The sequence below is a fragment of the Sorghum bicolor genome, chromosome 7 (assembly GCF_000003195.3).
Source record: "Sorghum bicolor cultivar BTx623 chromosome 7, Sorghum_bicolor_NCBIv3, whole genome shotgun sequence".
Lineage (NCBI taxonomy): Eukaryota > Viridiplantae > Streptophyta > Magnoliopsida > Poales > Poaceae > Sorghum > Sorghum bicolor.
Genome location: NC_012876.2, coordinates 2,331,787 through 2,356,743, shown reverse-complemented (window position 1 = coordinate 2,356,743; position 24,957 = coordinate 2,331,787). Strand labels below are relative to the sequence as shown.

The following is a 24,957-nucleotide window of genomic DNA, read 5'->3' as shown; positions in this document are numbered from 1 at the left end:
TCAAAATAGAATCTGAGAGCTCAAAAAGGGCCCACATGAAGAAATTCATCCATCCAACCCCTAATTCATCTAGTCTCTATTACATCCCTTAATTCATTTAGATCATAATATATTTCGTCAACCATACATCTAAACTATAATAATGCATCCATATTTATCAAGATCCATCAAGTAATATATGTGCATGTTTGTAGAAGGGAAGGGAGGGTGAGTATGGGGTTAAGATTTCCAATGTGCGTGGGATTAGGGAGAAGGAGGCCAGTGAAAGGAAGCCATCATGGATGAGGGGGTTCCCAGAGAGCTAGAGGCTTTGTATGGATTTGGATAACACTAGGAAGGAGGAAGCTACCAATGAGATGGGCATCATAGGGAGAAGTTTGAGGTCTATCTAGATCTTGCTAAGCAAGAAGTCATTGAAGAGGAGGCTAGCACGTGGATGAGGAGGATCCCCACAAGTGGAGGAAGAGGATTCCCATGTGTGGTGAAGGAGGCTTGCATGAAAGTGAGATCTAATGGTGACGGCATGTGCAAGACTAGAAACCACGTTGCGGCACTAGGTGTTCATGATGCAGCCATCCAAAAATGAAACGGGTGAGAGGAGATACATTGTGAAAAGTGATAGGCCTAGACCAAATCTATCACCTTCCATCTAGTAAAAAGTGATGAGTAAATCATGTCTTGTTACTTTTGGGTATCCCACGAAGACTTATCACTTGTTTGTGTAGTAACGAGTGTTATTATAGTGTGTCACTTTTAAACATAAAAGTGACACCCTTTTCTTTAGCTTAACCCAAAGTTCATAAAAGTGATATACCTTGTTTCCCTCCATCACTAAAGAGTCATTAGTGATGTGCCTTAGGGGCGCATCACCTTTGCCCTTATCACTAATATGTGTTTTCATGTAGTGAAGGTATTGATGCTCACCCGGTGATCAAGAGGTGATCAATAGTCATGGATCAATGAAGGTAGCAATTTAGGTGGAGAATAGAGGATAGGAGTGAGGATGGTATGGGTCGGCTTGATAACTGGGAACTCGGTGCATAGGGTGTGTGCTGATTATTTGGGGGTCTTAGGGGCGAAAGAGGAAGAGGTTTTGAGCTGGCCTAAGGTGAGCCTGAAGTACAACTGATGATCATCATTGTATTTTTTTATTAATTGACTGAAAATGCGGGGAAACTCTCCCTAAATTACTCAAAAAAACCAACAGATACAAAGCACCATTTCCATTCTCTAAAAAAAATACAAAGCACCACGCTTCCATTTTCGCGTTTATACATACAAAAAAGCTAACATTCCCTGAATATAAAGAAGTATGAAGAAAAACTACATACACATGTATATAATCCACTCCAAGCAAACTCCTAGGTTAGGCCATGACTAAGGGAAGCTTGACATGTCAGGAACATTCATCAACTGGAACACGTTTTAGGCCATGATGGTATTCCCTTTTTGGCACGACAAAGAACTCACAATAGACATTATAATCGATTGCCGATTAGCGCATCTGATGCAAGCTTTTTGTCATTCCAAACAAGTAGTTCAGAATCCCGTGGTACAAAATCCAAAACCTGTTCACCTGATGATGTGGCCTGAGACTTGTCAGGGTCTCTGTTGTAGTTGGTTAAACAAGGGGTTTGCACTGTGTTGGACAATCATGCATGTTTACTGGTAGAAATGGTATGTCTTGGCACTAATAATGATGTTCCGGAGTCCTCCAATCGGCGCCAGTACCATCAGAAGCACTCCAAGAATAATGCAGATCTGAATAATAGGGAGAGCACAGGTAAGTTAGACGACAGCAGATTAATTAAGCCTGATAAGATAGGCTGGACTGTGAATTAGTTGGTTCTTACCCAGTTGGTGAACCATGAGAGGCTGAACCTTTTGGGCTTGTAGATTGCGAGCCACATGATGCAGGGAAGCTGGCAGAAAAAAAAAAGATTGGTCAGCTGTCATATTGTCATGTTACATTCTGAAACCCAAAACAATTGGATAGTCATCGACTGGAACTTACGAAATAAGTTGTCGGTGCGAACGCGAATCCACCAAAGAAACTTAGCAATCCATCAAAAAAGGGGAAGGTGATGGCTATGAACATTGTGAACGCTGCACACATGTGACATCTTGTCAGTCTTATTTCTTGAGGATGAGACTGTGAGAAGCTCATCTGGTTAGCACAGCTGGCTTTAAGAGTTTAGACTGAAAAGGTTGTGTTCAGACAAAGGCATTACCAACATAAACAGTACGGGCAATCAGACGGAGCATCAGGCCAGGAGGGAACCGCAGCTTCTTCACCAGCACCGTCTCCATCATGTCGAACACCGGCATCGCATAAATCTGTGCAGCCATATATCCATCATTCAGTTCAGCATCTTCCATGTATGTATACATCTATACATGCTTGACTTGGAAGAAGTTGGAAGACATATATGTATATATGTACAATAATATGTACTACCTGGTAGCTGCCAATGACATGGATGACGACCATCATGTTGGCGAGGGCAATGAGCCACTTAGGCCTGGAGAGCGTGATGAGGATGTCGCTGTCAACAGTATTGCCAAAGGCCCAGTAACCGACGAATGACACAGGGAAGTAGCACAGCGCGACGACGATGTAGGCGACGACGACGCCCTTCCACATGGGCTTCTTGGACGGCTTCTCCGGCGTCGACGGGATGGTGGCCTGGATCTCCAGCACCACGTTGTGCCCGGCGTAGGCGAACGCCACGGTGCCTAGCGCTCCCAAGAAACCGAACACCTTCCCAGGCGTCGTCGTCGCGCGCATCCCGTAGTCGACGTTCGCCGCTTTCCCCTTGTCCACCGACGCGCCCCACGCGATGGTGGAGTAGCTGAGCGACATGACGGCGGCGGCGAGGGACACGCCGGAGATGGAGTTGAAGTTGGGGAGCTGGGAGAGGACGAAGTGGACGGAGGCGAAGATCATGATGAAGTAGGTGAGCTTGAGTTGCTTGCAGCTCTCGCAGACGGTGTCGTGGAACTTCTTCAGCGACGTGCCGCCGGTGACCATGTAGACGATGTTGACGCCGACCTCGACGACGAGCTGCTGCGGCACGACGATCCACAGGCCCAGCCGCTCGCCGAACGCGTGCTGCCCGAGCTCGTGGTACCGGTCGAAGCGCTTGCCAGGGACCATCTCGTGCATCTCCACCATCTGCCACAGCGTGTACAGCGTGATGATCCATGACAAGATCATAATCGTGACGCCAGCGCCCCTGCAATTGACAGGAATATATAACAAAATTATATGTATGTAGGGTTGGTTAATGTTCATCCATGACAAGTGTCACACGGATGACTGATATGTTCAGCTTCAGCGAGTATATAGGTCGTGGGATTCGAACAGAATGGGCCGAAAGTCAGCGAATTTTGTCCGTCATTTCGGTGAGGCCAAAAATGACTTCATGCATAGCAAAAAAAAAAAAAAAAACTCAGCCCAATTTGGAATTTCAATCTAACCAGCCAAAGCCCAAATGTCCACAAATCGTCCCTTTCTCTTGTGCATAGAAGGGGAAATTAATCCTAATCGGTCCGTTTAGAACAGCTTCTCTACCGATTTCACGAGCTATTTTTATACCAAACAGGATAAAATAAAACAAGTTTACTCAGGAAGCCTCTTAAATCATGCTCTCACAAAGGTTTGTGATGGTATGGAATCAAAAATAGTGGATTCACTCAGCTTCACTTTGTTCTAGTGGGCGAATTTTGTCCGTCATTTCGGTGAGGCCAGAAATATATGGAGCTATATTGCCAAACGGTTTTCTAAAATGGCTCAAGCTCTATTTCGATAGAGCTATTCATAAAGTAAAAAATTTTGAGGGAACCACGCCAAATGAGCCATAGTTTCCTCCTTTTACCTCTCGAATATAAAATTTCAGTCGAATTTCTTAATAAAATCTAGAATCTTTTGACTAGTCAACACATAGGGGATCCCAGTGTGGAACCAAAAGTCATATATTTCGATAGGAGCCATGACAAACATTAATTATGCAACACCGTACTTTGTCTGTCAAGAATAAAATCAAACTAGCTTAACTTAAGTTTATATTAAACAGTATTAATATTTATGTTCCCAACTAAGTTTACAATTAAATTAATGATACTTATTTTGTATATCATAATGCTATTATTATTTCATATAAACTCAGTCAAACTTCTAATTGCTTGAATCACTGATGAGCGAAAATTGCAAAAATAAAAATTGAGTGGGGAAATATACTAGCTAGCTAGATAGATACTGTAATTGACAAATATACATATGCATACCAGCCGAGCTCGGACATGGCGTAGGGAAGGCCGAGCACGCCGGCGCCGACCATGGCGGTGACGTTATGGAACGCAGAGTACCACCACTTGGCGTTCCTCGACGCGTTGATGGGGAGCCAGTTGTCGATCTCCGCCGCCTTCTCCTCGGCGCTCCTGCCGCCATCCTGCATACGGAGTCGATCTGATTAATTCATCGCACTACATATACAGGTCACACACACACACAAGCAAAGCTCGAGTCGTCTTCACAGCAGAGAGCTAGAGCTAGAGCTAGAGCTAGCTAGGTTCATGCATGGTGAATCGGCGACGGGGACGGCGTACCCTGGCCGGAGAATAGTTGGCCGCCGGCGGCGGCCCTTGCTGCGTCGTCTCCATGGACGGCTGGACTGCCGCCATCACCTAACGCACACGCACGATTGGATAATGGATGCTGCCAATGCCAAAAGATCAGAGAGAGCAATGGAGTTTGGAGAGGGAGGAACAACAGGGAGGACTATATATGGGAAGACAGGACAGGAATTGAAGCGAAGCTACTACAACTTAACACAACCCATGGCTTTTTTTTTCTTCCAGCAGGTAGCTGGAGTTGTGTCTCATCGAACCAGGCCATCCGATGATCTATCTGATCTGTCCATCGTCTGAAAGCATGCAGGAGAAGAAATTCGCTTCCTCGCTTTTGATTTGTCACTGTCAGTGTGTGTGCACTCTCGACTGGTCAAACCCTCACGTTGCACTCTCTGATAACGTGATGGACTTCCATGCGTCGATCGATCGTCGTCTAATTCTCCAGCTTCAACACAAAAATACGCGCTAATACAATAATATATATGTATGCGTGCATGTGTCATCGATCTAGACTCTAGTAGAGAGAACGATGCAAATTGATTAATCAAAGTCAAGGAGTGTGCGGCCGTGCGCCGTGTGACGATCAAAGTTTCCTCGTTGAAAAACTTACACCACCACAAATCCTGTGGAACAGTTGAAGTGTCGCTGATGCTGAAAGCGACCGACTTCGTTTTACTGTTTGCAGGTTTCCGGCTGGACGAAACGTGTCGACGGAAATTGTATTGTAGACAAGTCTCTGCCCTGCTGCCTAGGTTGCTACCATAGTTTTTAATCTTCCACTATAGCTGCCGCTATAATTTGTTATAGTCTTTTGAGGCAAGATATTGCTATTTATGTTCACGTGCTATATCCCGCTATAGTCTAATTCAACTCTGCTATTAGTTATTTTAGAGATATACCGCTAAACACTTTAATTAGCTCGCTATTTAAAACATTGGTTGGTACACATGGATCGTCGACTTAAGTGTCCTGGTCTTGCCGTTCTCTGCGACTTGGGCTTACACGGCCGACCACGATATGTACTCCCTCCATACTCAAAATAGTTGACGTTCTGAGTACTCGTGAAGAAATCGCGAAACTTGTCGTGGTGGGTTTGCAGCTGCGTGTACGGACGAGTATACCCTTGCTGCCGTCCGCTCGGCTCCCAGACTGAAATGAGGAATGGCTTCAGCCGCCTGCTCATTAGTGGCTAGGTGCCGTCTCCTCGGCTCTGGTGCAAACAATAAAAAAGTGACCCGTTCTCTGCTCTTGCATAGAGAGACTCGTGGCGCATGCGCGCCACAGCGGGGCGAATCGCCTTACCGCAAGCCATGCAAAAGAAAAAGGGTGGCCCCAAGACTCGAACCAACGACCTCCGGCCTCGGTCTGCGGAGCTCACGCCACTCGAGCTATGGCAGATTACTGTCAAAGAAGCAATCGCAACGCTATTTAATAGGGGCGAAATAGGAAAACTAACCCCTGCTTAATCATTCCTTGGTTAGCGCATTTCTGTCTAAAACGTCAACAAAATCGAGTATGGAGGGAGTATGTATATATATATAGCCAACTGATAAATATATAGCGTATTATTAGCGTGTGTTTCTCTTCAACCCCGTATTTTTGCGTCGGGCACACGGATCTTGAAAAATCTCGAGGTTTCAAGTCCAGGTTCCATCTGGTATGATGATTGCATTCGATTTTTCATTGACTTTTTTTTGTTACATTTCTGTGAACACTATAAGTTTCTTATATCAATATATACAGCTGTATATATGCTTCGGACTTTTCTTCACCGGGAATTGCTACCGTGCTTCCAAAAAAGAATTCGACCACCCGTGAAACTGGCCAACCAAGTTGCTGACAAAACGTGACGATAAATTGATACTGAGACCGAACACACGCAAACAAGATGTACTAATCACTATGTAAGAACATATAGCTAAATAGTGACGAACCTTAGTGCACACGTCAGCAGTGACCGGTCAAATATGACGGTTGTTCGTGATCCAAATTGGTAGGAAATCGAATCATTCGGCTTTGAATGAAGAAGACCTACATGGTTAGAATGAATTTCGTCCTCGTCAAAACGATTGACATGAATATGTAGGTGGAATGCTTAATAAATTTGGAGTCTAGATGAGAAAGTTATATCCTTCATAAGATTCTTCTTCGAGAAAACAGGGTGATTCGATTTTGGAAAAGGGAATCCAATTTTTGATAGTATTGTATCAATTTGGGGGTGTTTAGTTCCCATTTTTTTTCAAATATTTTGGATTTTGGTTCATCATTTTGCAAAATAGAACTAAACATCATGCAAAATTTTTAGCAAAAATGTAGTTATTCTCCATTTTGGATTTTGGCCTCAAGAGGTAAAAAAAAACCCAAAATGAGCTTTAAGAGGCTTCATGAGGACAATAGATTCTGTATTTTGGATGGAACTAAACATGACTCTGAAAATTTTGATATTTTGCATTTCATCACTCCAAAGTAGTTGACATTTTGCATTTTGGATTCTATGGGGAACTAAACACCCCCTTGAACCGATTTTAACTGTAAAGCTTAACATATTTCGGCTTGCCCAATACGAATACAAAGGGGCCTGACCAATCGATCAACAGCGATCTTGGGCTGGATCTGACCCATGTCACGCATCGGCTTTCCTTGGTGGCTCTGACGCCTATCATCACGGCAGTAGGTGGCCATCTTTCTCAACGATGGCAGTTGGACCTCCCGCCAAATCTCATGTATTGGGGGCAAGATTTCCTCCTCAACTTTGAAGAGTTGAAGGATTTTTTTTCTCGAAACGCAAAAGATTTGCGTATCATTGCATTTAAGAAGGAAAACTATTTGTCATACAAACGACGCGCATCAAGCGCGCTAGGTGGTCTGCAGCAAGTTATGAGGACCCAACTCTGTTGCATTGTCATAACCCATGTTCCATATTTTGAAATGGATTGACCTCTGTGCTTCTTATGCTACAATCCTCTTCCTGCCAAGCCTCCTTTCTCCTCAGTCCATAGAGAATGGGGGGCTACTGGAGATGCTCTAATAGCAGCTCAAACAATTTATTTTTTTTACTAGTGACAGAACGCACACCAACGGCCAAGCAGATTCTAGCTTTGTATAAGCAATAGAATCCACCAACGTTCATTCTTCCTTATGCGCACATAAGTACATAACTACCGTAGAACATTGCCAAAAAAAAATACATGGGTTATGATGAACCCGCCACAGGACTTCATCTGTAACTGAAGACTCACAACATGCCTCTGACAAGTATCATCATTTGGAACAAGTTTTGGTTCTTGGAGCCTCCTCTTCTATTTGGGACACCAAAGGACTTGCAGAAGGCTATGTGATTGAGCCCTTGCATGTTCACAATTTGGAACATGGAAGTTTAGGAGTAGAATCGGTATGTCTTGGCAGACAAGATGATCTGCCGGAGTGCTCCGATCGGTGCCAGGATCATCAGGACCACTCCAAGAAGAATGCAGACCTGCAGAAACACATGGAGAAATGGATGATTAAGTAATTCCCAACCAGGGAAATCCTGTTGCAGAAAGAAAGGAAGGGATTTGTGTTCAGTTCATAATCTCTTACCCAGTTGGTGAACCATGAGAGGCTGAACCTTTTGGGCTTGTAGATTGCAAGCCACATGATGCAGGGAAGCTGGCAGAAACAAGAGAAGTTCTGTCAGATCTCAAATTGTCTACTTTTGGTGGAACATATGGAAAGAATGCAATAGAAGGATCTTCCAACAGCACAGTCTGCAACCAATACAAGTGGCTTCCTTATGTAAGGATGATATCACACAATATGGCTTAGCGATGGTATCACAAGACCAGAGGACTCAATTAGATTCACCGGAGGTCTAAATAGGATTACGAGTCCTAGCAGCGAGTGTGTACTGCTGGTTACTTTGTAGTTGGGGGGGGGGGGGGAGTTTTTTTTTTCGCCTGATAATTCTTCAGGCTGTTTTTTCTCTGTACAGGTTTTTGTTTTTCTTTTTATCGTCTAATAAAATCCGCGGCAAAGCTTTTGCCGTCCTTTCTAAAAAAAAAAAAATTGCTACGTATATTCCTATGACTTGATGGGTTGTACTAGGATTATACATGGTTCCGTATTTATATCTGAAATATACAAGCAGTTGCACGTTCTGTGACATTCTGAAAACGACAAGGAAACCATGGATCAATGCGAGCTTACAAAATAAGTTGTCGGTGCAAAGGCGAATCCACCGAAGAAACCGAGCAATCCACCGAAGAAGGGGATAGTGATGGCTACAAACGTTGTTAACGCTGCAGAAGTTGACACGCCCAGTTTGATCAGTGCGACATATCCATTTGCTTAGCAGAGCTTTACAGTAGTTATTTAGACTGAGAAGTTCTGTTGAAACTTCAGAAAGCAACATTACCAACATAGGTGCTCCGGGCAATCAAACGGAGTGCAAGGCCGGGAGGGAAATGCAGTTTCTTCACCAGGACCGTCTCTATCATGTCAAACACCGGCATGGCGAAAATCTGCAACCAAAAAAAACATTTGGATAAGAGATGGTACAAAGTTTAGCTCCAATACTAGTGTTACATGGAAGAGCATATATTAGTGACATTTGGAACTGAAAGCTTGTCCACTAACAACAAGCAGCAGAGGATATTTTGAAGCCCATATGGATGTCCCTGATCCTACCTGGTAGCTGCCAATGACATGGATAACGACCATCATGTTGGCGAGGGCGATGAGCCACTTGGGTTTGTTGAGTGTGATGAGGATGTTATCATCAACTTGGTTGCCAAAGGCCCAGTATCCAAAGAATGAGACAGGGAAGTAGCAGACGGCAACCATGATGTAGGCGACGACGACACCCTTCCACATGGGCTTCTTGGATGGATTCTCCGGCGTCGATGGGATGGTGGCCTGGATCTCAAGCACCACATTGTGCCCCGCGTATGCAAACGCCACATCCCCCAATGCCCCAAAGTAGTTGAACGCCTTCTCTGATGTCGTCGCCGCCAGAACGTGGTAGTCCACGTCCGGCAACTTCCCCTTATGCAGCGACACTCCCCAAGCTATTGTTGAGTAACTGTCATGAGAACTCATGCATGTCAGTGACAATTACTGCAGCTATATGCATACTGTCTGTCTTCAGAAAATGAAATTTGCCGGATCTGCTACAGTAAATTGTTGAAGTGGGTGTAATGTAGTGTAACTGAAATGTTATTACCTGAGTGACATGACAGCAGCTGCGAGGGAGACGCCGGAGATGGAGTTGAAGTTGGGGAGCTGGGAGAGGACGAAGTGGCAGGAGGCGAAGATCATGATGAAGTAGGTGAGCTTGATGTCCTTGCACTTGCCGTCGCAGATCACGTCGTGGAACTTCTTCAGTGACTTGCCTCCGGTGACCATGAACACGATGTCCCCGCCCACCTCGACGATGAGCTGCTGCGGCACGACGATCCACAGGCCCAGCTTCTGCCCAAACGCGTGCTGCCCGAGCTCATGGTACCGATCGAACCGCTTCCCGGGGACCATCTCGTGCATCTCAACCATCTGCCACATCGTGTACAATGTGATGATCCACGACAGTATCAACACCACAATGCCAGGTCCCCTGCAGATTGTGGAAACAGGAAAAATCACAGAAAATAATATGTATATCCGTCTTTGTGAAGAATGTGCATGGCATACATATATGCAGTGCACGATTACAATGGAGGTTGCCGGGGCACAGGAAGATGGCAGTGACATGTACCAGCCGAGCTTGGACATGGCGTAGGGAAGGCTGAGCACGCCGGCGCCGACCATGGCGGTGACGTTGTGGAAGGCAGAGTACCACCACTTGGCATTCCTGGACGAGGTGATCGGGAGCCAGTCATCGATCGCCTTATCCCCAGCACTCCTCTCATCCTGTAATAAGTTTTTGACAATGCCAGTTTGTTTTTTGTTAACTGGTAATGGCATGGCCATGCTAGACAAGCTTTTGACTGATCACAAGCAAAGCATGAAGGGAATACTGAATTTTGATGTTTCAGTGATAATAAATAGCAGTGGATCTCAGTAAAATTTGACGTGCATTTACATTACTCTTGGGCAGAACAGAACAAGCGTCAGATATATGAGTAGTAGGATTCAAGTGCATCTTTGATTTTTGATTTTTGAATATTTAAGTGAGATGAACCCGTGTCAAAGTGTCAATTTGATTTTCTTCTCGGGATCAAAAGCAGTGTGGAAATGGTAATTAAGTCGCTGTAAAAGGATGCGGCAGGCAACACGTAACAGCAAGGGAGTTAATATCAATAAACACCTGAAGGGTCAAGCAAGAACAGGGTGGTAACAGCTAGCTAGTACATCACAAAAATAAAGGGAAAAATCTCGCAATTAAGGCAAAATATCAAAATAAATCCGTTCAAATCAATAAACCCAGCGGTGAATAAGCTCTCCCATTTTTCCTTTCCAAAGAGAACACACACAAACGGGCGCGCGCACACAGAGAGAGATAAGAGAAAAGAGAATTTTTACAATGGTTGTCGAAAAATGGACGGTCCACGAGAGCCGATCCGACGGCTAAAAAGACAAAGGAACCAAGAGGAACCAATCGAAGAGGCACCAAGTGCATACTAAACAGTGGGGCCATATGCACTAAGTGCATACTAAAATTAGTGGAAGAAACCCATTAGGATAATTCTATTTTTGAGATTTATTTATATAATTAAGGGTAGAATGGTAAACATTATGATAGAAACTAGTATAGGGATGATTGATTGAATTGAAGTAATATATGTCGCATGTTTTCTCTACCTCCTCGGTCTAGCCACTCTCTCATCTCTCTTCTCCGTTCTCACTGTGAACTGTGAGTCCGTGCTGCGGCGGCGACGGCTGCCAGGGCAAGGGCGAGCGCAAGGGCAGGGCTGTGGCATCCAGGGCACGCGATCTGATAGCGATTATATGCGGTGAATAGGTAGCACATTGTCCTTTAAAATGGCTTTAGCAGCCACGTTTATAACATTGTCTTTATTTATTTTTGAATCGCGCTGCAAGGACGCAATTCACAATGAAAGGGTAACTGTTACTGGATGGTGTGTAGTTCATCTAAATCAGTAGAGGTGCAATTCACAATGTCGTTGATGTGTCCGAACACAAGCCGTTGTAGCGACGTTGAGCTGATGGAGATGTGGCCGGCGGCGATGACAATGCCCACGTTGCTCACCTCGAGCTCCCGCAGGCGCGGGCACTGCATAGACACAAGGTGGCCGACGTCGCCGAGCACAAACTTGCCCCCGTTGGATCCTGAGGGCGCGCAGCTACGTGAACACGCCGACACTTGGGACTTGGGAGTCGGAGCTGGAAGTTGATCCTGGCGAGCTCGATGCGCGTCACCCTATTGTAGACCGCCACGTCTTCTGCCGCCTATGAATGTTGTGCTCCGTCGAGATCCCTCGTGCGCCTGCGTTGGCGCCCAAGAGGGAGAGGCGGAGCTCGCCGGCGTGGCACGGGCGTTGATGGATCCACGTCGAGGGCAAGGCGGTTCAGTGCGGCGGGCAGAGTAGGCGTCAAGGGCGACGTCGACGGCGTCAACGTCGAGGAAAAAGCACTCGGCGGCGCCTTTCGGCTCCACGTGGAAAGAGAGCGCCAGGACGCAGTTCCACAGGCCGCGCCAGCGGCGGGACAGGACGCTCGTGCGCGCGGCGGCGACGGTGGTCGGGAGGCAAGCCGAGGGCAGGCCGGCGACGGCGATCTGCCGAGGCAGGCTGGTAGCGACACTCCGCACAAGGCTAGGGGTAGGGCGACGATGGTGCCGTGCGAGGATGAGGGCGAGGCGGCAGTGATACACGATGGCGAGGCAGTTGCGATGCGTGCACGATGCGCGATGCAGAGGGCGAGGCAAGGCCGCGGCGATGCGTCTTTCATGTGTGGTCTTTCATGTGTGTCTGTGCGCAGCGAGGGGTGCGGGGGAGCCACAATTACAATCCTAACCTTCCACTCATAAAATTAATTAGCGCTAATAATTTACTTAGGAACCTATAGGAACCAAGAATACCCTCAACCACCGTAAAAGAGCTCAAGAGAAAAAGGTCATTTAATTTCACATGTATCTGATCGAGAAAACATGTGTGCAAGAAAGAACCCTAAAAAGTTTCCGTTGTTTTTATTCAGACGAATCTTTGTAACAAGGATGCATGCATTGCTCATAATGCTTCCACATTCCATTATCGTGGATGATGCCTTAAACAAAGCCTCGACGGAGATGAACAAGAAAATGCAGCCATGCATGGCCATGGCCGGCAAAAAAAAAACAAGATCCGTACGTGTGACGAGAGAGAGATAGCAGTGAGATGGGACGTACCTTGGTAGGAGAATGGTTCTCGGGTGCTTGAGTCCCCATGGCAGTCGTCGTCCGGCGGCGGTCTGCGGCCGGCGGCAATGGAGAAACAAATAAGGGGCTGATGAGTCGATCGTCGTCGACGGGAGACTACTAGCTCGCGCGGCGAGGCCGGCAGGGAGTTGCGACGACGACGACTGCCGCCGGGGAAGAAAGAGGGAGATCGGCGATGGAGAGGAGATGCCGCCGCCGGCTCGTCTCCTTTCCTTTATATACTCCTACTACTTACTGCAGATATCTGAAATGGAAGGGATCGAGCGTCGTCTCTCTGCACCTGTCAACGCGGGGGGTAGTTGACCGTCGTTGACTCCAGCGCAGCAATGGTTATGGCCGGCGGGTGAACCCTGCAGCTAGCTAGGGGGTGCCTCTCGGCGTGCATTTGGACCTGTACGTGTTCTAGGCGTGCATGAACTTGGACGTGTTTTAGGTTTGCATGCATGAATGTCCGACTTGACTCTCCTCCCTGGTTTTTTGGCTAGCTGCTCGTTTCATTTGTGTAGCAGTTAATGTATGAGCTATAGCGCGTACTCGTGCAACAGATATATAGACACTCGTTGGTGCATATACAGGCAGCATTCAGCTCTCTCAACTATGATTCACCATCGACTTTATAACGATGGCCTGTGGCACACATACCAAGTCCATGCACACCAACCACATCATAACAGTACCCGTTCCAAAAAAATAAATCAATTCCTAAATACAAGCACCTAAAAGACAAACTATTGCTAGTGTTTTTCTTTAAAGAAAAGTGAAAGAACCTTAAGGAGCAATATTTATATGCTATAGTGTTTAGTAATCCCTCTATTCTAAATTATAAGATGTTTCAGATTTTTTTTAATATATAGTTATTCATTTAGATATATCTAGATACATAATAAAAGCAATGTATCTAGAAAAAAGCCAAAATGTCTTCTAATTTGGAATAGAAGGAGTACGTCTAATGAGTGTTCCACATTCCAAACTGTAAGCTATTTTGGCTTTTTTAGATACATAACTTTCACTATGTATATAGACATAATATTCATCTAGGTACATAGCAGAAGCCACATATCTCAAAAAGTCAGAATAACTTCCAATTTGAAATAGAGAAAGTAATTGGAAAACATTTGATTAGCTTTCCTACATGCTAGTATATATATATATATATATATATATATATATATATATATATTATCTGGAAATACAACGTGTATCTTAGTGCATTTGCAAAAGCTATGCTAGAAAAACAAAACGTTTTACAATTTAGGATGGATGGGTATTAAAAAGTGCGTCAGTTCCACACTACAAAAAGATTTCATTTGAAAGTCTCTCAGATTAAGGGCCTGTTTGGTTCCCCTTGCTAAATTTTAGTCAGCTAAACTTTAATCACTTTAGCAGCTAAAATTCCAAACATATTGACTAAAAAGGAGTTAAATAGTTTAGTCTCACTAGTCACCCAAGAGTAGCTAAAATAATTTTATTGGCTAAAATTTAGCAAAGGGAATCAAACAGGGCCTAACAGAGCCGGATACATCTAGTTAGTGGCCACCTCTGTAAATGGTTAATCAACCTCCAAGCAAATGACATCTAAATTAAGATGTCTGCCCCTAAAAATGACTGATTAACAGAGCAGTTGTCCAAGGTTCTCGCCTCTGTTAATCAACTAATAGATGCAGGCTTCTTAACAAGATTGCTTTTGAAAATGGCTATAATCAAATGCACACATTCTAAGTGGTCGGCTTTAGAAATCAATTAGTAATAGAGACGATTATTCTAAGATTAGCCTCTAAAAAAGTATGTAAAAATCATTAATTTTTCATAGGAATTTGAATAAATAAAAACTTTATACCAAAGTTGTAGAACTAGTCGACTTGATTTACAACTTTGTAGTTGATAATTTTTTTACTTGGAATTGTTTATAGTCCTAGAAAAATATGGTCCAAGCTCTTTGATTTTAAAATTTGAAATTAAAGTTTTTGAACATACTTGTATGTTAACATGATCTAAACTAAAATTATAGTTCTCAATGCAATTTACACTTTATAAAAGTTTTTATTTGAATATATTTATTTAGATTACTAAATATTTGTTATTCTAATATTTTGAAATTTAAAATTTAGATTTTTGAAAAAACATTAGACATCGACGTGATCTATTCCAAAGTTTTACTTCTCAATGCAATCTACAACTTTGCAGTTGATAACATTAAAGCCCGAGATATCTGATTCAAAGTTCTCAAATTTTGATATTCAAAATTTTTGAATTTTCAAACTATGACACACACTATTTAAAAGAATTGTAGAGCTCAGTAATACCTAAACTTTGTAGTCGAAATATTTTTTATTTGGAATCATGTAGAGGCTAAAATATTAATATAAAAATACAGAACGTTGAAACAAATTAAAAGATAGTGTCCTACGTACAATCACAAGTGAGGGTGTCGTGCAATGGTCATAGTTTTTTCTCTTAACAATGTGGATCAATGTTTTGTGAGCAGTGAATTAGAGGGGTGGCACACGGGGTACAGATGTATACTCATTCAAATACAGGGTACCGTACATCTAGTGGAGAATAGATCTTTTATCTTGTATGCTTGGTGGTTTAAGGCGGCGCTGACACTACTACAACCAGCATTGGTAAGATGGTTGTAAATGTTGTGTAGAAGCGGCTCAGCCGGCCTCTAAGCTTATGTTGCTAGAAATAAGCGATCTGTAGAGGTGGCTATAGAAATGGGACTTAAAGAAGTGTCCGGCAACAACGGCCGCCCCTAGAAATTGATTTCTAGATGCGGTTATAAATCACATCCGCCTCTACAAATTATTTCCTCGAAATCATCCAAAAATCATAAATCAGGCAAAAATAAAAGAAATTAGTCCAGAGAGGCCCCACTAGGCAGCCACACGCGATGAAGTTCCTAATCTGATCCTTGATGAAGTCCAAGCTATCGAAGGAGATCATGTCGCCGAAAATAAAGTTGTCACAGTCGTCAAAGTTGAACATGATCCCCATTTGAAGCACTTGAAAAGAACTTGTGCACAATGTATTCTTCTTTTACAGTTATGATAGGTTTATCCTAAATTAAACATTTTTCCTCTTTCACCAAGTCCATGTAGTCTCACAACATGTAAATTATATATTATGAAGTACTTGTTATACGAATCCAAAACATAAATTTTATGTTGTTAATGTGAATATGTTTTTTGAAATTGATGGTCAAAGTAAAAAAAAATTTGACTTAGGAGAAAACTAATACGACATATAAAAAAGAATAGAGGGAGTACTAAAGTCCTCCTCATTTGCACTATTTTCGGATATCCTTGAACGTGATGAGTATATAGGATGCGTTTGGCGGAGACAAACATTTCATATTCCCAACAGAATCACTAGAATTCCTGCCAAACACTACAAAAGAGAAACGTTTCAAGGAGAATCACTTCGAACCAATTCTCATTTTGTTCTAATTCAAAAAAAACACTCAAAACTTGATTTCTCCACATTCTAGTTGAAGTTTTAAGAATCTAACTAGCTTGTCAAATGGTTCCATGAAATAATTCTAATTTATCAACTCAAACGTTTTTTTAGAGAAAATCTAGATCCAAAATGTTTCTAAAAAAATCTGGATCACTACCAATCACATGCATAGTGATTTGTACCCATGATTAACACACCCAAGATTCCTTGCAGTGATCAATTTGCATTTTGCAAGCGTACTATTGGAGATTTGGAGGCAAACTTGATTGGGTGTGGCTTTAGTGCGCGTACAAAGCAAGTGAATATATTTAAACCACCAATATCTGGGACAACCACCATCATTAATTCTCACTTATGCACATACACACACAAGCCACGGTCACCTTGGAATATTAAGAAACAATACGTATGTATGTATATATATAACTAACCCAACATCTGAAACAATATATTGTACTATGACCTTCCCCTCTGTGTTCGGCACGACAAAAAAACTCAGTTGAGGCTTTGACATATTTCAAATTTCCAATCATGCCTACTAGTCATGGCTGGTAGTAGTTTACTGGTAGAATTTGTATGTTTTCGCATCCAATATTATTTGCCGAAGTCCTCCAATTGGCGATAGAATCATCAGAAGCACCCCAAGAATAATGCAGATCTGATGAACACAGAGAACACAGAGGTTAGTTTATTATAGGAGGAAAGGTTAATAAGCAGAGAGGAATTCTATGGCAGAATGAATTAAGATATGCTAGATGGATAGTAATTCTTACCCAGTTGGTCAACCAAGAGAGGCTGAACCTTTTGGGCTTGTAGATTGCAAGCCACATGATGCAGGGCAGCTGGTAGAAATCAAGAAAAAAAATTAGCTCTCAAGTTATATTACCAAATGTAAACACAATGTAACTGCAGGTTATGACGGCATTGCAATAGATGGGTGAATGAGAGCTTACGAAATAAGTCGTCGGTGCAAAAGCGAAACCACCAAAGAAACCAAGCAATCCACCGAAGAAGGGGAAGGTGATGGCTATGAACATTGTGAACGCTGCACATGTTGTGTCAAATTAGTCCCCATTTTTTCAGAGTGAGTCACCAATTTGGTGGCAAAAGTTCAGTTCAGACTGATGGGCATGGGGCATTACCAACATAGACGGTCCGAGCAATCAAACGCAGTGTCAGACCAGGAGGGAAGTGCAGCTTCTTCACCAGCACAGTCTCTATCATGTCAAACACTGGCATGGCATAGATCTGCATCAAAACATTCATTTTTCTGATCATGACAACTTACAGAAATTGTAATAGTACACGGCCATTTTAATGAAAACTTGTGTGATGTTCAGCTGGTCAAGGTTTGCAAACATTTCATTGCAGAAAGTGGGAGAGTGGTATATGTACCTGGTAGCTGCCAATGACATGGATTACAACCATCATGTTAGCCAGGGCGATAAGCCACTTAGGTTTGCTGAGGGTGATGAGGATGTTGTCATCGACTGCTTTGCCAAAAGCCCAGTAGCCGATGAGCGCAACAGGGAAGTAGCATAGTGCAACCACAATGTAAGCAACAATGACACCCTTCCACATGGGCTTCTTGGATGGCTGCTCTGGAGTCGATGGGATAGTGGCCTGGATCTCAAGAACCACATTGTGCCCTGCATACGCGAAGGCCACATCGCCCAATGCACCAAAGAAACCGAAAACCTTCCCCGGCGTTGTTGTCGCACGCAGGTGGTAGTCCACATCCGGAAGCTTACCCTTGTCCACTGATGCGCCCCAAGCGATTGTGGAGTAACTGCAATGTTTGTCCATGTTAGTGATCAATCTTTTCCCCTGAACTACAGTGCAATGTTATTGCTAAGGGCCTAAGGCAAGGAGATATATATGGAGTCAAGTAGTACCTAAGTGACATGACGGCGGCGGCAAGGGAAACACCAGAGATGGAGTTGAAGTTTGGAAGCTGAGAGAGCACAAAGTGGACAGAGGCAAAGATCATGATGAAGTAGGTGGTCTTGATGTTGTGCTTGCTGTCGCACCCCGAGTCATCACAGACCAGGACGTCGTGGAACTTCTTCAGAGACTTGCCGCCGGTGACCATGTAGACGATGTTGACGCCGACCTCGACAACAAGCTGCTGAGGCACGACGATCCACAGGCCCAGCTTCTCGCCAAAGGCATGCTGACCAAGCTCGTGGTACCTGTCGAACCGCTTGCCTGGTACCATCTCGTGCATCTCAACCATCTGCCACAGCGTATAGAGCGTGATGATCCATGACACAATCAGCACTGCAATGCCAGGACCCCTGCAAATTGACAAATTGAGTATTCAAAGAAGTCATTTTTTTTTGATAAAATGCAGCAGTAGTACACAAGATGAGCTAAAGTAAGCTGAATAACTGATCGGCATGTAATTGACTGTAATCGCCATGTGGCTGCAAGATGGGGCACAATACGTACCAGCCGAGCTCAGACATGGCGTAGGGAAGGCTGAGCACGCCAGCACCAACCATGGCAGTGACATTGTGGAAAGCAGAGTACCACCACTTGGCATTCCTCGAAGAGGTAATTGGGAGCCAATCGTCGATGGCCTTCTCCCGTGCAGTCCTTGCATCCTGCAAGTTTTTGTCATTGTTGCTGTTAGCTGGCACGGCCATTGAAGGTCACACAATCTGCAGATCTTGGTTGCTCACACACAAGCAGGTGATAAAGAAGTACTAGATGGTAGTATGGTATTGCAAATAGAGAGATATTAGACCTTCAAAAAAATAGAGATATTTTTTTATTTTTTCTTGATATGATATATGAATGAGCATGAGCTGGACATATTTAAATGATTTACGACATTTTGCAGAACAGTGATAAATACCAGTACTTCTTTAAAGATGAAGTTGTAGGCGAATGACATGTCGAATGTGCCCCATAAGTCCACAACGGCCGACTAAGCGACAGATCAACAGCGGAAGTTTTCAACTCAATTAAAGTGCACTCTTTTGAAATTTGAGTGTTCAGTGAGATCACCTACTATACTGCCGATTTGTTTTCTGCTCAGCAGTTGACTAGTCACATGGCCCAGTTGCCAAAGTCAAGTGCATGATCCTTATCAAGGCCACCTCAAGACAAGATTTTTTATTCTTTCTTTTTTTCATGGCAAGCATGTTAGGTAGTAGTTTCACATATTAAAAAAAATCTGGCAAATCTCTGCTAAAGAAGACGCAAAGCCAGGCTGACAAGATTAACAAGTTGTGACCTAAACCTACTCCTAACCCAATATTCAACCTCTTGTTCTTGGAGCCTGTGATGATCATGTAATCTAATTGGGATTACGTACATGACACACTGTGTTAGGGTCATCAGATGAATAATTAATCATGCCTGACCCCCTCGCTAATCGCAATCATCTTTCGTGGCGGCAGCTGGCGAAACCGGCGATGATTCCAATGAAACCAAAAGCTTAACGATTCGTTCCTCCTATTGTTCCACCATTGGCCCGTTAGGCCACTTTCAGTGGTGTTATCAGAGTTTCATAGATATTATATATGCTCATGTAGCAATATATTACTGATATATTAATGAAGAGAAAGACGATAAGAATTTTATGAGAGTAGAGAGAGTTTTATGAGGATAAAACTTTTCTACGTTGTTTTTAAAATATGAATGCGTTGGAAACTTAGGTTATGAAACTGCCATTAAGGATGGCCTTAGGGCTTTAGAAGAATGGTACGGAAACATCGTCCCGTACTATCCTATTGAACGCGGTTTCTCAAAAAAAAAATCCTACATCCCAAAGGGACGTCAAGAGAAAGGGACTCCATGTGTGACAAGGTACTAAGGAGCATCAACCCTACAAACAAGCTAGAGAGGACAAGAGGTTCGGCTGTGAATTTCAAAGTGACAGCGATATTTGCCCAGCTTGGACGTGACAGTGAAATGTACAGAGGGGGGGGGGGGGGGGGGGGCTATATAAGTCTATGGAAGTTGCATAGAGGCAGGGGGACTTCATTGTCAAGCGATGGAGGCAAGCGTGTGGAGCCTGTGGTAAGGACAGCCCAAGGACAGACTCAAACTCTATTGTTTAATTTGTATATAAGTTAAAAATGATTTTTTTGGCGAAAAGTTAAGAAAGTACTCCTACAACAAACTAGAAAAAAATGAGTAAATACTATAGCTCGGAAATAAAAAAAATACACCGCAGGTTATAGCAAAAGGATGAATACCAAGGGAATTAATTGATAATAATACAGGTCATCAAGAATACAGGTAACAGCTACTATGAAATTCTGCAATTAAGGCAAAGCATCAGAATTCACGCCGATCCTGAGAATCAGGTATTTAATACAGAGTATATACTCCATCCTAACCCCTTTCTAGAAAACACTAATAAAATAAAAAGGAAACAAAAAGAGGATGAACAGGGGAGGCCATTTTCACATGTATCAGATGAACAGCCGAACAGGGCCGGCCGGCATGGGCAGACGATGCTACGCACTAGCTAGCTAGGAGATGAGTGGGTGGCCTTCACTTTTTGCCGATGCCGGCGAGCCGGAGGAATCCGCCACGCGAAAGGCGTCCAAAAAATCGCTTTTTGCCCCCCCTCCTCCTCCTCCCGTGAAGTTGCTCTGCCGCGAAGGTATCTGAATCTGAATCTAATCTCACCAGTGTCCCGGCCGGACCCGCAACTCCGCCATGCTCCTTCAGAACTCGACAGCTCAGGATGATTCTTTTTTTTTTCTTGGCTTTTCGAAACTAAGACAAACCCCAGGACTCTAAAAGTTTGAATCTTTTTTTGTTGGGGTTCTCTGCTTTTTCAGAAAAAAATGGCGTGTGGATGCAACTGCAGAGGCTTCCAAGAACGCCAGGCCGGTGTTGCTAAACCAAGCCGGTCGGCGAGTAGGTAGATGGCTGAGCAGATGCTCGCCATGGCCATGGCCGGCGAAGCAAGACCCAAGATGGATCATGGATGGGAGAGCACTTAGAACACGGACGACATGTTTGCGTGGTTGAGAGAGACAGAGGGAGCCAGGGAGGAAGACGACGGTACCTTTTCAGGGGGGTAATTCTCCGGCGCTTGCGTCCCCATGGCCGTCCGTCAGGGGTGGTGCTTCCTCGGCGGCGTCGACAATGGAGGATGACAGACAGAGAGGGTTTGGCTGGTGGGAAAGCAGAGGAGAGGAGGTGCAGACAGGCAGGGGAAGGGAGAGGGAGACGAAGAGGCCGGCCGGCGCGCCGGCCGCTTTATAGAGGAGGCGCAGGAGCAGGAGCGAGCTCGCTCGAGTGCCCGGCGCGTTGACCATTGACTCCAGCGCATGCAGCAAGAGGGGGGGTGTGGGGGGATTGGGGGCTATGTTCTGCAGTGATGACCGTCCGATCAGGAATGGATGGTGTAGATGGGCCTCAGTTCGGCGAGTCAACCGATTGGGAAGGAGTTAGTGTGGCCAGCTCACCAGACGGAGAAACGGGGCATGCTTCTATATGAATATATATGATGATACTGTGGAGAATATTTTTGTAGAGAAATGAGCGCCGAAATTCATGGATGGAAAACTAAACTATTTGGGCTAATCCAATCCCTAGCTTGCATATATTCACACCAACATTGCTGCTTGTCCATCCGGTTTGACTTTGTCAGTTGAACTCGAGCAGACCTCCGACTCAGACCCTGAACTATTTAGGCCTTTGTTTAGTTCACCCCGAAAACTAAAAACTTTTCAAGATTTTCTGTCACATCAAATCTTGGAACATATGCATGAAGCACTAGATATAGATAAAAATAAAAACTAATTACACAGTTTGCCTGTAAATCACGAGATAAATCTTTTGAGTCTAGTTAGTATACGATTGGATAATATTTGTTAAATAAAAACGAAAATGCTACAGTGCCGAAATCCGAAATTTTTTCGGAACTAAACAAGGCCTTAAAGGCTAAAAAGAAAAAGAAAACATCTCAAATTTAGACGGCAGGTCCCTGTACAAAGAATAATTTCGACCTGGAATAGCCTATTATAAAGAAAGCGAACGAGGCCTAGTCGGCAGCGAGCCAGGGAGGCAAAGCCGCTTGAATGTGAAGCAAATTCCTATTCACATCATTTGAAACTTGAAAGCTGTGCGGGTATAAACCCCTATACCCTCATGGGTCTATATGGACCGCACCATCAGAGGTGGCTCGGCCCACAAGATGAAGACGTGCGGCGCACGACTGGTCGGCGTGCACCGCAAGGCTACAAGATTTTGTACCAAATAAGATACTTTGCTTGTAACTCTGTCCCTTCAGGATATATAAGGAGGGGCAGGGGTCCCCTAGAGGACACATCATATCATATTCTCTCAACACAAATCAATACGACCAGACGCAGGACGTAGGTATTACGCCAACTCGGCGGCCGAACCTGGATAAAAAGCTTGTCCGTGTCTTGCGTCACCATCGAGTTCGTAGTTTGCGCACCGTCTACCGATAAACTACTACCGTGGGTATACCCCAAGGTAGACTGCCGACTAGCTTTCGTCGACAGTGGCGCGCCAGGTAGGGGGTGTGCGTACAGCTCTCCCGACGAACAAGATGGCCATCATCCCCGACTTCGCGGCCATGGCGGGCGACTTCACTTTCACCGTCAGCTTCAACAACTTCACCGCCATGACCACAGAGGAGGTGTAGATCCGATCTGCGCCAACCACTTCTTCATCGACGTCGGCGGCGGCTTCAACCACGCTGGCTACGACTCCGACTACTCCAGCAACGTCTTCGACCACGCCGACAACGCGTCACCCGCTTCCCTGCTACAAAGAGAGGCAGATCGACAACACCGACCTGCTCGGGCCATCGACCAAATTGTTTAGCCTACTTGCTCTGACCACCAGTCGCAATAATAATCGCCGCGAAGAACGACGCTCCGACAACAGCGACCACCGTCATGACAAGTCGAAAAGCTCGAGGGCCGGACAATTTTGTCGTCACCGACTAGACTTTCATCCAAAGATAAGTACACTTCTAATATCTTATTTATTTTTGGCATAATATTTTTTATTATCCTTCAAAAACAACTTTTTGTTTAGCCACACTAGTTTTTTCTCCTACACGAGCTTTCCAGAGCCGGTACTGTCTCCGACTCCTCCCTACACGTGCACGAGATCCGCCCTCTGCGTTCCGGGTGGTCGGCAGTAGCTCCCTGGCGAGGCTGGCAATCCCACGCGTGTCTAGGTTCCGCACCTCATGCTGATTGTTGGCTAGACCAGAGCTGGTACAAGCTCTAGGATGAATTAACTACTTGTGCTAATTTTATAACAAAAAATCTAAAACTTATCTCAGTACTGATTTTTATCTAAAGTTTATTTATACATCATGTACTACCTATTCTTTATATTTATTTTTCAGGGGTTTGGCCCAGTCGACAAGCTACGCTCGGGGACTCGTCGACTATTCCCTACGCTGTGCCCGGGGACTGCTCCGACCACCGAGCACGTTTACGTTCCCAACCACGCTCGGGGACTTGTCGACTACTCTCTATGCTGTGCTCGAAGACTGTGCCGACCACCGAGCACGTTTACGTTCCCAACCACGCTCGGGGACTTGTCCACCGGTCCCTACGCCGTGCTCGGGGACTGTGCCGACCACCGAGCACTATACGCTCGGGGACTAATGACCAGCTCACCAATTTAAGAACTTGGGGACTGCACCGACCACCGAGCACTATACGCTCGGGGACTGGTCGACCAGCCCACCAATTTGAGAATTCGGGGACTGTACCGACCACCGAGCGTTATATGCTCGGAGACTGGTCGATTAGTCTATTCAATTGCAGACGAGCATGATATGCTCGGGGACTGGTAAATTCAATTTTTTAGACCTTGCTACAAGGCTCATACTTCGCCTTCCAGCAAGCTCGGGGACTACATCGGTACGATGCATCTGGCGATGCATCTCAGTTTCAGAATTTCTTTGAGGACTTTTCTTTTGACCCTGGCACCACGTGCCTACGTCACCTACTACCAGGCTCGGGGACTAAGTGGGCACACTTCACCTTGCGGTGAATATGCTTGCTTTTTTGAGGTCTATACTTTTTAGAAAAGTAAAGTGGGCACACTTCACCAGGAAAAAATCTTTTTTAGAGCACCATGCATTCTTCGAACAACCTGCTTCTTCGATGTCAATGTTGATCAACTGTCTTTTGAGTTGGTCAAAATACCGTTGCAACTGTTTGGGCGACTTTCCTGCTTATTGAAGACGTCAAGCCTCACTGATCGAAGAAGCTCAAGACGGCGTGTTACATCATAATACATGGTGCTCGGGGACTAGCTGTGGGGGTATAAACCCCTATACCCTCATGGGCCTATATGGGCCGCACCATCAGAGGTGGCTCGGCCCACAAGATGAAGACGTGCGGCGCACGACTGGTCGGCGTGCACCGCAAGGCTACAAGATTTTGTACCAAATAGGATACTTTGCTTGTAACTCTGTCCCTTCAGGATATATAAGGAGGGGCAGGGGTCCCCTAGAGGACACATCATATCATATTCTCTCAACACAAATC

General features: G+C 44.7%; 3 protein-coding genes across 3 annotated transcripts; all 3 read right to left on the bottom strand.

Moving 5' to 3' along the window:
• On the bottom strand, positions 1,202-5,053 carry LOC8066130 (lysine histidine transporter 2). The gene is made up of 7 exons (XM_002443752.2): positions 4,609-5,053; positions 4,288-4,451; positions 2,459-3,236; positions 2,232-2,337; positions 2,015-2,106; positions 1,854-1,922; positions 1,202-1,761 (listed from the first exon to the last, which is right to left on the bottom strand). The coding sequence occupies exons 1-7, from the start codon at positions 4,681-4,683 to the stop codon at positions 1,663-1,665; spliced, it is 1,383 nt and encodes a 460-aa protein (XP_002443797.1). The 5' UTR covers positions 4,684-5,053; the 3' UTR covers positions 1,202-1,662.
• LOC8066129 (lysine histidine transporter 2) lies at positions 7,547-13,168 on the bottom strand. Its single transcript, XM_002443751.2, has 8 exons — positions 12,953-13,168; positions 10,361-10,515; positions 9,833-10,219; positions 9,298-9,691; positions 9,026-9,131; positions 8,818-8,909; positions 8,212-8,280; positions 7,547-8,107 (listed from the first exon to the last, which is right to left on the bottom strand). The coding sequence occupies exons 1-8, from the start codon at positions 12,989-12,991 to the stop codon at positions 8,009-8,011; spliced, it is 1,341 nt and encodes a 446-aa protein (XP_002443796.1). The 5' UTR covers positions 12,992-13,168; the 3' UTR covers positions 7,547-8,008.
• On the bottom strand, positions 16,719-21,670 carry LOC110437060 (lysine histidine transporter 2-like). The gene is made up of 8 exons (XM_021465185.1): positions 21,474-21,670; positions 18,893-19,047; positions 18,337-18,738; positions 17,837-18,230; positions 17,584-17,689; positions 17,395-17,486; positions 17,215-17,283; positions 16,719-17,099 (listed from the first exon to the last, which is right to left on the bottom strand). The coding sequence occupies exons 1-8, from the start codon at positions 21,510-21,512 to the stop codon at positions 17,001-17,003; spliced, it is 1,356 nt and encodes a 451-aa protein (XP_021320860.1). The 5' UTR covers positions 21,513-21,670; the 3' UTR covers positions 16,719-17,000.

Excerpts from the sequence above, each read along its gene's own strand:
- LOC8066130 (XM_002443752.2), bottom strand. The coding sequence starts at position 4,683 with ATGGCGGCAGTCCAGCCGTCCATGGAGACGACGCAGCAAGGGCCGCCG. Across the intron at positions 4,452-4,608 it reads CCAACTATTCTCCGGCCAGG|GATGGCGGCAGGAGCGCCGA; the intron begins GTACGCCGTCCC and ends CTCCGTATGCAG. Across the intron at positions 1,923-2,014 it reads TCGCACCGACAACTTATTTC|CTTCCCTGCATCATGTGGCT; the intron begins GTAAGTTCCAGT and ends TTTTTCTGCCAG.
- LOC8066129 (XM_002443751.2), bottom strand. The coding sequence starts at position 12,991 with ATGGGGACTCAAGCACCCGAGAACCATTCTCCTACCAAG. Across the intron at positions 10,220-10,360 it reads GCCATGTCCAAGCTCGGCTG|GGGACCTGGCATTGTGGTGT; the intron begins GTACATGTCACT and ends CACAATCTGCAG. Across the intron at positions 9,692-9,832 it reads GCTGCTGTCATGTCACTCAG|TTACTCAACAATAGCTTGGG; the intron begins GTAATAACATTT and ends TTCTCATGACAG.
- LOC110437060 (XM_021465185.1), bottom strand. The coding sequence starts at position 21,512 with ATGGGGACGCAAGCGCCGGAGAATTACCCCCCTGAAAAG. Across the intron at positions 17,690-17,836 it reads ATGTCATTGGCAGCTACCAG|ATCTATGCCATGCCAGTGTT; the intron begins GTACATATACCA and ends GTTTTGATGCAG. Across the intron at positions 17,100-17,214 it reads TCTCTTGGTTGACCAACTGG|ATCTGCATTATTCTTGGGGT; the intron begins GTAAGAATTACT and ends TGTGTTCATCAG.